Here is an 11,789-nt window from a genome sequence, read left to right as displayed (position 1 = left end):
GCTTGTTGCATTCTGTAATTTCATGTTATTTATTCGCATATTTCGTTGTTGTTGTTGTTGTGTTGTCAATTAGCCGCCACTGCAGTTTCGGTTTTGTGTTTTATATTTTTGTTTTTGCTTTGATAAAAAATCGAAAATCCACATTTCCGTCATCGGCGCTCGAGTCTTATTCGGCTATTTCCATCTCACATGTGGTAGACACGTATCCGGCTCTGTTGGCCGTTTTAGCTCACGTTTGAAATGTGAGAATCGCGAAAAGAATGCCGTTAAGTATGTATGCGCGGCGCTTTCGTGCGTTTGCGTTTTGCGGAATTTTCCCTGCTTTTTTGATGAGTTTGTAAATGAGTTTGAAAGAAAACAATTTTTTATGCTGCCAATTTATTCACGTTGCAAGCTCCTAAGCCGATCGCACGTTAGCGCTTCTCGAATTCTTTTGCAGCGCGTAGTCGACTACGGCTATTTTTGTATTTTTGTAAGTTTTACTTGTTTATTGCTTTTATTTGTGCAAATGTACTTCTAATGTGGCGTCATACATCATATATTTGTACATTCGTGGACCTATGTATGTTTGTGTTGAAAGCGGTTTTCTCACACATAATTGGTGGGAATAGTTAAAAATAACGATCCACTTTTATTTTTAGTCTGATATTACTGTTTTTTTTTTTCAAAGGCGTCACTTTCCCTTATTGCATTAGATGTTGGGAACATAATGAAAGTAAACTTTTCGTGGGAATTTTGTAGTTTATTTACAAGAGTATTACATTATAGACATAGTGTTTGTTGTTTAGGTAGGCAATATTACTCATATTACCATTCAGTTCTATATTTGATTGAAATACTATAAAAATAACATTTTCTAGATATTGTTTGTATATTATACCATTTCTCTATCAGCTTTTGATAATCTGTATTTGAAAACCCAGAAAATCATCCGTTGAATTTAATTGGTTTAATAATTATGATAATTTTTGGTGGAGATTTCAGCTTATATAGATTTTAACTCTATAAGCTGAGCAATAGAAATTGTAAATAAAACGCAATATATTTAATTATTCATTAATCTCCTTCAGCGAATTTTGTTTTAGCTCTTCGATCAACTGAAAACGGATTCCACAGCGCGGCAATTTCAGTTCGGGGAACAATAAAAAATCACACGGCTAAAATCGAATGAATATGGTGGTTGATGGATTGTATTCATTGCGTTTTTGGCTTTAAATTCGAGCACAATCGTGGCTTGATGCGATGGTAAATAATCCTTGGGTAAAGTTAATGAATTGTTCTTTTACAATTCCAGCCGTTTTCGACGGATGTTCTCACGCAAACGCCGTAATACGACCGATAGGAACTTCTTTTTGACTATTTGTCCTTCCAGAAAAAATTCATGAAGCACCAAACCGCTAATATCGAAAAAGCTATCAGCACCACCTTGAATTTTGAGCGGCTTTGGCATGGTTTGTTTGGATTTTGGCTTGATTTTCCACTCCATTCCGATGATTGTTGATTTTTTTGCATGTATAACTCGCCATCCCTGGCGATTTTCAAGCACTACATCTTTCACTTTTTTAATATAATATTTTCATCACTTGAAGAAGTCGAAGGTCGTTTAGAACGAGGCATGCCTTCAACGATCTCTTAAAGGCTTATACCACTCGTAAGCTTGTGATATATATAAAACTAAACATTTCCAACGATTCGGCACACAAACTTTGATTAGAAATAAAAATTTTGAGAGAAATTCTATAAGATATTTTTATCAGCTGGTGTAAGCAAACTGGCCAACGGCGTGGTGGTCTTTCTCTTCCTCTGCTCCTCCTGCGGATACTGCGTCGAATACTCGCAGAGCTAGACTGTTCTCATTCATTGGGACGACATGGCCTAACCTGCGTAGCCGCTGTCTCTTAATTCGCTGAATTATGTCAGTGATATTCGCCGTTGCTAATGCGTAAAGGACCATAAATCTACCGGAAACATTGACTCATCACATTTTCTCATCGTGTAAGCCTCTGCTCTATATAGCAGGACAGAAATAAATAATTGGTCTTTGTTCGTCGAGAGGGTATTCTCAATTGCCTACTTAGGCTAGAGTTATTCTGCGTTCGTTGTTGTTGGTGCTAATGCTGGTTCCAACATAGCTGAAATTATCTACAACTTTCGTTCCATTTGGTTTGCTTCTCTGTCCAACCTGGAGCGGTTGTTAGTGCTAATGGTATTAATATCGTCGACGTACGTTCTTATTGCACACACGTTCTCAATTTATTTTTTCCAGCCCTAGAATGGAGAATTCTCGCGATAGAAGTCGCCTGGTCTGAAACCTTGTTTAGTATCGAACGGCTCGGGGAGGTGTTTCCCGATCCTGACAGAGTTTTTATTAGTTATTAGTTTCGGGGACATAGAAAATTCAGACATATCGGCATAAGGCAGCTCCTTTTTGTGCTGACAAAAGCAATTTTAATATCGGTCCCTTTTTCACGGTTTTTCTTTTCCATTTTGGTGTAAGGTGAATATCTGGTCCAGGTCTAAAGCCACACTGATAAGGTACAATCAGTTTATTGACGGTGGGATACAGTCTTTCACACACTACGCTCGATATGACTTTATTTACGACGTTAAGTGGGCTTATGCCATGACGATTGGTACCGATTGTGAGGTCTCCCTTTTGGTTTTTGATTGGTAAATTGCGTGGACCAATTACTTTAATAATATTTTATGACTTTTATACACAAGTGGCGAATAATTTTAGAACCTACGATTGCCTAACCTTAAAGTAAACTAGAGTATAGACATATGATTTTAAATCTAATCTACTATATGTATTTCCCATTAAGAACTCAGCTCTATGTAAGGATACAGTTCGAGAAGACTTAAATTTAATTGTATTACTTTCAACTTCATAAAGAATATTTAATTTATTTGATTTCAAATTTGTTCACAAATTGGATGTAGTTTAATTTTCGCTTAATAAAATCTTCGTGACCGTTACAATCACATCAGTTTCTGCGTGTTTCGGTGTTTCAGTGATTTATGTGCGCATGAGCACAACGAGTGGCCAGTGATATCGCCTGCAACACGACAAATCCAAAGCCACCCGCAGCACACAAAAACACACAAACACACTCATGCGCATAAATACATTAATGTACTGTATGTGTTGGAAACAACCCCTAACTGTATAAGGCACGCTTTCGAACTGATAATGGACAGCCTCTTGTGCATATTATTTGTTGTACTTTGCACGGCTGAGTTGTTATTGCATTCGAGATATGTCTGTCCTATGCGTTGCTATGCACACGCTGCTCTTCAATATGCTACCATACGCTACTTAGCTATTTTGCAAATGCTTATAGTTGCTTTTCGCAAATTATTCCATTTGTACAGTGTGTCATAGAAATATACAGACATGCATGCATATATACACAAATGTTTACTACAATATATACGCCTAGCTGTTATTTTCTATGCATTCTAATGCAATGAGCGCTTTGCTTTTGCCGCTACGCTCTTACAAATGTACACGCCATACAAATATACGTCCAAACTCGCCCTCATCACCCCGCCACCGCCTCGCTTAGCTATCCTTTTATAGGGCTCAATGATTTTTTTCTTTTCTTCGGTTCTTATTTGTTTGTTGGAGCAAAGTGGCGCTCACGTTGTACGGCCGCATGCTAGCTGGTAACGCTGCCGCTGACGTGCTGCTGCCGCGCTGCGCATTGGGTGCCTGGCAGCTGCACTGCGCTGCTTTAGCGCTCCAGCGCTCTGTTCTACCCTGCTGTCCGGGTACCAGCTCTGCGGCTGCATTGGCTGCTTGCCGTTGACGGTCGCTGCTTACTGCCTTGCCAGGCTGCTAGCCCGCCTGGGTGACTACGACGAGCCAGTGCTAGTGCTGAGGCCGGCATTTGGTCGCTTCGCGTTCACTTTGACGAATTGACGTACGGTAGTTTGGCCGTTTAGCGGAAAATTACATCGCGGAAAACAGATGAAACTTTTGCTTGATAAATATTCAAGTGCCGTCGCCAATTATGATCGGCCGAAAGTGTTAAGGCGCTCGAAAATTGACGTTCTCGAAACAAACAAGTGTGTGTGTGTGCATTTGTGCACTGATTAGAAATCTCGAAATTTGCGTAGAAGTGCTGGCTTGACTAAGCAACCGGTCAGCGGTGGAAACGTTTTATGTAAAATATCAAATATATCATTTAGAAAAGAAAGAAATGCATACATCTGAATATCGAGAATGCAATTCAGTGGAAATGTAATTATGTAGTGTGCTCGAAAACTAATTCCCAGAATTTCGTGTGGATTAAATTATAAACTGTGGAAACAGTGTGTGTGATTTTCTTGCGAATTTTACAAAACTGTGGAGTACGCTTGAAAAACGGAAAAAATGCAAATTGCTTTGATTAGCCGCTTGGATGTGAAAATGTATATTAATGTGCTTGAAAAAATGTTTGAAAACTAATTGAAAAAAGTATTGAAAAAAAAATGTAAAATAAAATTGAAAAAATTCTGCAAAAGTTGTTGAAAAATTTTTTAAAATAACATTCGAAAATTTTGAAAAACGATTTTGAAAAATAATTTGAAAAAAGAAAAACTATAGATATTCAAACTGAAACGATTTTCTTTAACAAAACAAAATAATATTTGATATAATGAAAATTTATCTTCAAGGTGTGAAAGTTTAATAAAAATTTACTGAAATGAAACTATTTGTTTTTTCGAAAATTGAAAAACATACATATTTTGGAATTCAAAATGAAAATCTAACTAAAACGCTCTGTGAAAAGATTTGAAAATTTACATCTTGAGCAATATTTAAATCAAATTTTGTACAGTATTTAAAATACTGTTTCATTGCGAAAAAAAATTAAAAAAAAGAAAAGTAAAATATGAGAGAAGTTATTTTCTATTAAAACCTACACTAAAACAAATTTCGTTTGTTTCTTTCAATTGCTAAAGTGTGAAAAATTTTAATCTTAGTAAAAACAAAACGAATTGAAATAATGTTCGAAGTTTTTTTAATTTAAAAATTTTAGTTCGAAAAATTACAAAAAGTGTAAAACATACTTCGAAAATCAAAACAAATTTTTTTCAAAAGCAATGTTCGAACTGATTTTAATTTCAAATTTTGAGTTCGAAAAATTAGAAAAGTTTTAATAAATGCTTAAAAAGTGAAAAAAAATTTCAAAATTTTCCATAAAAATATTCGAAAATTAAATTTCCAATCGAAATTTCCATTCGAAAATTAAATTTCCAATATTTTAGCGAAAAATTCAATATTTATAAAACGAAAACATATTTTTTCAATACTTGATAGTGAGACAAACAAATAATAATCGAAACAGAAGCAAAATAAAATGTAAAAAGGAATATTCATAAATAAATGCAAAAAATTAAAAAATTACAAGCACTGTTTTTTCAAAAGTGTAAAAAATATATAATAAAAGTAAAACAAAAATTAAATTTAAGCCTAAAATTTCGAAACTAGTTTTCGAAGTTATTTGTCGAAAATACAAAAATCTAGTGTTTTAAATTTTGATAATAATATTCGCGCAGCATTTGAAAGGAAAAAATAAACTAATTATTTATTTAGAAAAGCAACTATTCTCGACTATCAAAAACTACAAAAAAATTGTAGCAACAAAAGCAAATCGACTTGAAATTTTTGAGAAAACGACGATCACACACAAAATCGCAAAGCTAAAGACCAACTTCAAAACTTAAATTAAATTTTCATCGCTGGAACGACACAACTTCATATAGAGAATTGAGTGCAATTATTTAATTTGCATATCATTCACCTCTTAAGTTATGGATCGTATTTGGAAAAAGTTTTTGCTATGCTTTGTTTTATGTTCAGCGTTAAGAGAATGCTAATAAGCAAACACGCACACATAATTACATATATAGAATCATATATACAAACATTCTGAAACTAATAAAGGCCTTTTTATTGTACCAAGGTGCTTAAATCATACACCATCAACTCATCCGAAATATATTTTTCGAAATATTCATATCAAATATGCGTCACTTTTTTTAAAAAAAGTAAACACGATGATTTGCAATTAGTTCAGTAAAGAGCGAAGCTGCAACGTGACCGCAACTACGACACTTTTTATGGGTTATTTTCTTGTTTACTTCTCAGCCTATTCGCTTGACGATCGCTTGGAACAGATATATACGCTCGCATAGGCAGATCTTTGTATTGCTTTACAAACAATACAGTTTTTTTATTTATTTGTAGCGTGATTTACTGTTTGCTGTGGTTTTCGTTGTTTTTGTACCTTGTGAAACGAATCATCGCTTTTATATTCTTAAGAATATAATTATAAATGTGGAGAAAAATCAATTAGAACCCCTCACATGGAATGGCACGCGATCACTTCGGATTGTAGGTTTTTTTTTTCAGGAGAACACGGTGGGTGGCTTGTGAAATTCACAGCAAACTTTTTAGGGGTTTACTGGTGTAGTTCCTTGAAAAATTTATACTAAGTTTAAAATACATGATTGCTTTTTATAGACTTGTGAGTTTTTTTGTGATTATTCCACAAATTATTTCTTATGCGAAGCGTAGCCAGTGAATTTTAAAAATCTTTTAAAACCACAATTTTAACAAGTCTTAACAGTTTTTGGAGCAATTTAAGCACAAAAAATATCAACTATCAGCAACTATAGCCTTTCTAAAGCTATTCAAAAGCTTTCTACATTTATTAAGTACAAGGAAAGTGGTTAACTGCAAGTCATTTTATGATTTATAGAAGTAACATTTATTTTTTATTTTTTATTTTGTTGAAGTGGAACTAAAAATAATATTTTGTTAGCTCTGAAGCTTGTCGAAAGCTTTGTGAGCTTTTACTTTTTTATAAGGGCGATAATAATATTAAATTACGGCAGGTATTAAGTGTTAAAGGGCTCAACTGAAATTTATTATGAACACATGAAATTTAGTCAAAAGCTTTTGAAAGCCATTTCCTTGTTATCAAATGAAAAAGCTTCGTATACAATTTATTATTAATGGACTTTGATGAGTCTATAAGTATATTTTATATGAAAAATCACTGTTTTATTAAGCTTGAGAGTCTTATTAAAACAATTAAGTTAAAATATAGAATAATAAAAGCTTCAAGTGTCATATAGAACCTTAAGTTTATCCAAAAAGGATTTATAAACCCATATTATAAGCTCTTTGTGAATCATGGAATTATTTATACAATGCTATAAAGCCTAATGTGATAAAGTTTTTACGGTACAAGCTGATCTAAATATATGTTTTGTTTTTTCTAAATGTTTTTTGTTTTTTTTTTTAATTAAAGTTAAACATCTCTACAAAAGTTGCGATTATGTTCGAACGTAATCATTGAGTCATTATAATAAATTATACTAACATGACATAATGCTCTAATATACATCAATCATAACCAAAATTATCGTTTCATACGGCTTTATAATTTTCCAAAGGAAAGCGCCTGCGGTTAGGCTACATAAAATCAGATCATACTCATAATCCTCTATCACACATGACCGTTTCAGTGCTTATTATTTCATTATTCACACTTATTTCGGCTTGTGGCGTAATTTAAATATGCAACAACACTGTTGGTCAATTTCTGCAATTTTCTAATATAAGAAACAAAATTATAGCACATGATTCCAGATGTGAGCAGTGGTAATACAACCAATTTAAAAAGTATTTGAAAAAAAAAACGAAAAGAAAACAGTGAAAATAAATAGCTAAAACGCAAATAAAAACAAAGGATTAATAAAGTAAATTAGCGTACCATCGCCCTACAAATTCACCGTGAAAAATGTGCGAGCCGCGTAGGCGTATACGCAACCTCAATTCTGGCTTACAATTCCTAGTGCGTGCGCGTCTTATTGGCGCTCTAATAGTTTGCAACACTTAAATACTGCTTGTTACAGAAACAACAACAACAACAATAATAGTTATAACAACAAAAACTTGTGTGTTTGTATAAACATTTTCGCTTGGTAACTTAAGGCCCATTTAGAGCTCACCGTCGCCGTCGGTTGAGCGCAGTGGTCACAGCCGAAATGACGTCGCAGACGAGCACTTGCAACAGCTTCTTCCAGGAGCATGCGAACAGCGCGCTGAATCAATATTTTCAGCAACTGAATTCGAATGCGTCTGCTGCTATGAGTAGCAGCAACAACAGTGATAGCAGCGCCAATGAAGGCGGCAGCAGCATAACCAGCTCATCGATGGAGGGCAATCGCAGCAGCGTTAGCAGCATTGATTCGTCGAAATCGGTGAATAGTAACGGTAATGGCAGCGCAGCAGCACAATGGAGCAATATGCAGCAACAACAGGCGCAGCAGCAACAGCAGCAGCAGCAGCAACAACACCAACAGCAGCAGCAGCAGCAACATCATCATCATCAGCAACAACAACAACAACAACATATGCATCATAACCAGCAACAGCAGAACTCACACCAGCAACAGCAACAGCAAGCGCAGCAACAGCAACAACAGCATAATCATCATCAGCATCAGCAGCAGCAACAACAAACACAACAGCACCAACAGCAGCAGCAGCAACATGCACAGCAAACGCATCACCAGCACCATCAGCCACAGCAGCACCAACAACAACAGCAGCAGCAACAGCACTCCCACCAACAACAACATCAGCATTCCGCAGTGGCAGCCGCCCACAACCAACTGTCCGCACTTAGCCAAACACTCACACAAAATTTGGCCGCCGCCGCTGCCGCATCCAATGCCTCCACCAACTCCAACCCACACTCGATCTTCGGCTCTGGCAATTTTCATTACAAAACCAACAACTCATGGACAATACCCACCTTATCGTGCTACCAGCGCCTCTACAATGAAAACCAGCAACATTATCATCGCCAATTTGGCAATGGTGGCGGCAGCGGTGGTGGCAGTGGTGGCTCCAGCAACGGTGGTGTTGGCGCCAGCAGTAACTCCTCCGATTCCCAAGCGCTGGCACAGGTCACCGGCGGTGGTGGTGGTGGTGGCAACAACGGTTTGGGCAATTGCAATTCAAACGCTGCTGCTGCATCCGTGCAACATGTTGCTAACGCTGTGGCGGCCGTTGTTATGGCCAACGAGCAGCATCAAAGTCATTTGAACAGTTTGAAGGCGCGCTTCCAGGCACCCGGCAATGCAGGTAAATACGGGAGGAGCACTTAACATAATTCAATTTACTTGCAATTATTTGGGTTACGCTTGAATCGTGTTTCTAATATCAATTTTAATGCTTAAGTTGCTCTCTCAATGTATATGCACTCGCCCTCTCGCTTGCTCTAAGAGAAACGTGCGTCAACCTTCTAGGTTCTAGCGATCATTAGATTTGTGTGGTGCTCTCAATTGCAATCTCTAGAACTGTATTCTCGTGCAGCTTACGCTGACTGCGCTGTTGCCGAATGACGCGCGCTATCGCCGCCAGCGTTGCATTTTAATTAATCAGCCGTTACTCACCTTTTTCCCCACGTGATCCGTATTTGATATTGCATTTGCGTTTGCACGTACCCTCATATACACACATACATATATATATTTATATGTATATTATAATTACCCATGAACAAGCAAATATCACTTGACTAGCTGGCGCTCTTTAGCTGCGGCATTTAAATGTTGAATATGAAATATCCAATTTTCGCTCGCAGTATTAGACAGAGCGGTTTTATGACGCACTTATGTTAGCTTATGCCAGCTGAAGCTGAGAATTTATGGCGTATGCTTAGCCATATACTTACATATGTGTAATATAGTATACATATATTGTATATAATAGCTCTTCCGCTCATATGCCGTGATAATGACCGCAACACCTTGGCATTCAATTATTTTTGCCAAGTGTTTTCTGAATATGCATGAATATGCATTACTAGCATTCTAATTTTAGCATAAATATATGGAATCATAATTTAAACAAGGCTTAATGCCTTGTGATGTGTGACTGTATTAGCTTGTATTATGAATTTTCGATCTTGATATTGAGAAATAATGTTGTAGTCGGCGGTTGATTCTTGTATGATAACTGTTAGACTTTTAGTGATCGCGACTCATAGTTCAGGGTCTTTTTGACCTTTTTAACCCGAAAACTTACTGTTTTTTCTTCTGATGCTTTTTAGGGAAAGTATACAAGGTGAAAGCTTGAATATTTCGCTCAGTGCCGAAAAAAGTTCATTGAAGTTTTAGTAATTTTTTTTTTGGTGATCTAAGTTAAGAGATGGAAAGGTGGTTACCGAAGAATGGTGGAAGGGCGGCGTCGACTCGACCTTATAATAGGTTGTCAAAAAAGTCTTGCGGTATTTTTTATTTTATAACGGTTTGATGACTCATGCCCAGCTCTTGACCGATGCTACGGTTGCTACTATACCGGTCTCTTTCGACCAATTCAGCGTTTTTATCGCAATTTTCGACGACAGGCTTTCCGGAGCGTGGCGCATCTTCGACCACCTCTACACCAGAATGAAAACGTTGAAACCATCGTTGTGCGGTGGAAATGGAAACTGTATCGGGTCCATAAACTGCACAAATTTTATGAGTATTGGCGGCTTGAGATGCATTTTTGCCTTCATCGTAGTAGTACTGTAAAATATGCCGTATTTTCTCTTTATTTTGCTCCATGTTTGCGACGCTATAACTCACAAACGACATAAGAGAAACGATAATCAGTCAAACATGTGTTAGCGCGTGAAATGAGCAAAAAGGTATAACCCGTTGCGACGAATAAACCTAGAACTACATGCTCTCAGCGCCAACTAGCGAAAATACCGCAAGACATTTTTGACAACCTAATACTACAAATCATAGCGCCCTTACATAATAAGTTTTGAAGTAAACAAATGATATGTTCTAAATCTATACATTTATTCGCATTCGTGACATAATAACGATGGAGAAACCAAAAAAAAATGTAAAAATTAAGATCTTTTGAAAAAAAAAAAATTGATTTTTGCACTTTTTTGTTACTAACTATTTTTTAGAGGAAAAATATTTTTGCCAAGTTTTAGTACGGATTTTTGTAACATGCGTCAATGTGACTCTGCAAAAAATTAAAAAAAAAAAAACAGTTTTTAGTTTATTTATTTATTTATATATTAATTTCCTAGTCACGAAAAATATCACAGTCCTTCATCATGAATATCCCTTATGCTTGCATATATAAAATACTTGTAAAAAACTATACAACTGCTGAAAGTGATTTTCATACCTTTCTTCTTTGACGGAAGTCATTCTTATGTGACTATAACTTTTCACTTCCTTATCAGCCCATCATTGTGAATCAATTAACATTAATAATGAGTAGACAATGAAGAGACTCGCTTTACATTTCCACGTATTGCATTTACAGTTTCTTGCAGTAATTAATATTTACTTAGAATATTTTTAGCTGCTTCCGAGTAGCCTTGCTATATTCAGCAATGCATATGTGTTTGTGCTATACTTAGCTGCCACTGTTAAATGAAATGGTTCACTGATTAGGCGAATAGAGCAAGAAGCGGAACGTTTCTGGAAATTCGTCACATTTAATACACTATCCGTCACGGCAGGATTTGCCCATTTGCAAATGTCGTAAAGATATGGAAAAGGCAAAACAAAAATCGTAAAAATATGGTATGGTCCGAAGGTCGGTATTTAGCTAATAGTAGTCAATGAACGGCAATAATGAATTGATGAACGAAATGGTGAGTGTATGAAAGGTGAATTTCAGCGGAGTATACACTTCAGATTTATGGCGTAACATTTGCCAGGAGAATTTTCTTTTTAATATTAAGTTGGAAATTACAACAAAA

At 36.1% G+C, this 11,789-nt stretch overlaps 1 protein-coding gene across 1 annotated transcript in view; it reads left to right on the top strand.

Annotated features, from left to right (window-relative positions):
* The first annotated feature begins 3,913 nt into the window (after nucleotides 1-3,913).
* The window catches only part of LOC108978090 (myb-like protein I), a 13,257-nt gene continuing 5,381 nt past the window's right edge, over nucleotides 3,914-11,789 (top strand). Inside the window, exons 1-4 of the mRNA XM_018948219.1 lie at nucleotides 3,914-4,071; nucleotides 6,404-6,412; nucleotides 7,636-8,466; nucleotides 8,836-9,151. Coding sequence (XP_018803764.1) covers nucleotides 8,047-8,466; nucleotides 8,836-9,151 — 736 coding nt within the window. The 5' untranslated portion in view covers nucleotides 3,914-4,071; nucleotides 6,404-6,412; nucleotides 7,636-8,046. The remainder of the gene's footprint in view (nucleotides 4,072-6,403; nucleotides 6,413-7,635; nucleotides 8,467-8,835; nucleotides 9,152-11,789) is intronic.

This window comes from Bactrocera latifrons, unplaced genomic scaffold (genome assembly GCF_001853355.1).
Source record: "Bactrocera latifrons isolate USDA-ARS-PBARC rearing strain unplaced genomic scaffold, ASM185335v1 scaffold_1, whole genome shotgun sequence".
In the NCBI taxonomy this organism is placed as follows: domain Eukaryota; kingdom Metazoa; phylum Arthropoda; class Insecta; order Diptera; family Tephritidae; genus Bactrocera; species Bactrocera latifrons.
The sequence above is the reverse complement of the archived record's forward strand: the minus strand, read 5'-3'. Positions and strand labels throughout refer to the sequence as shown.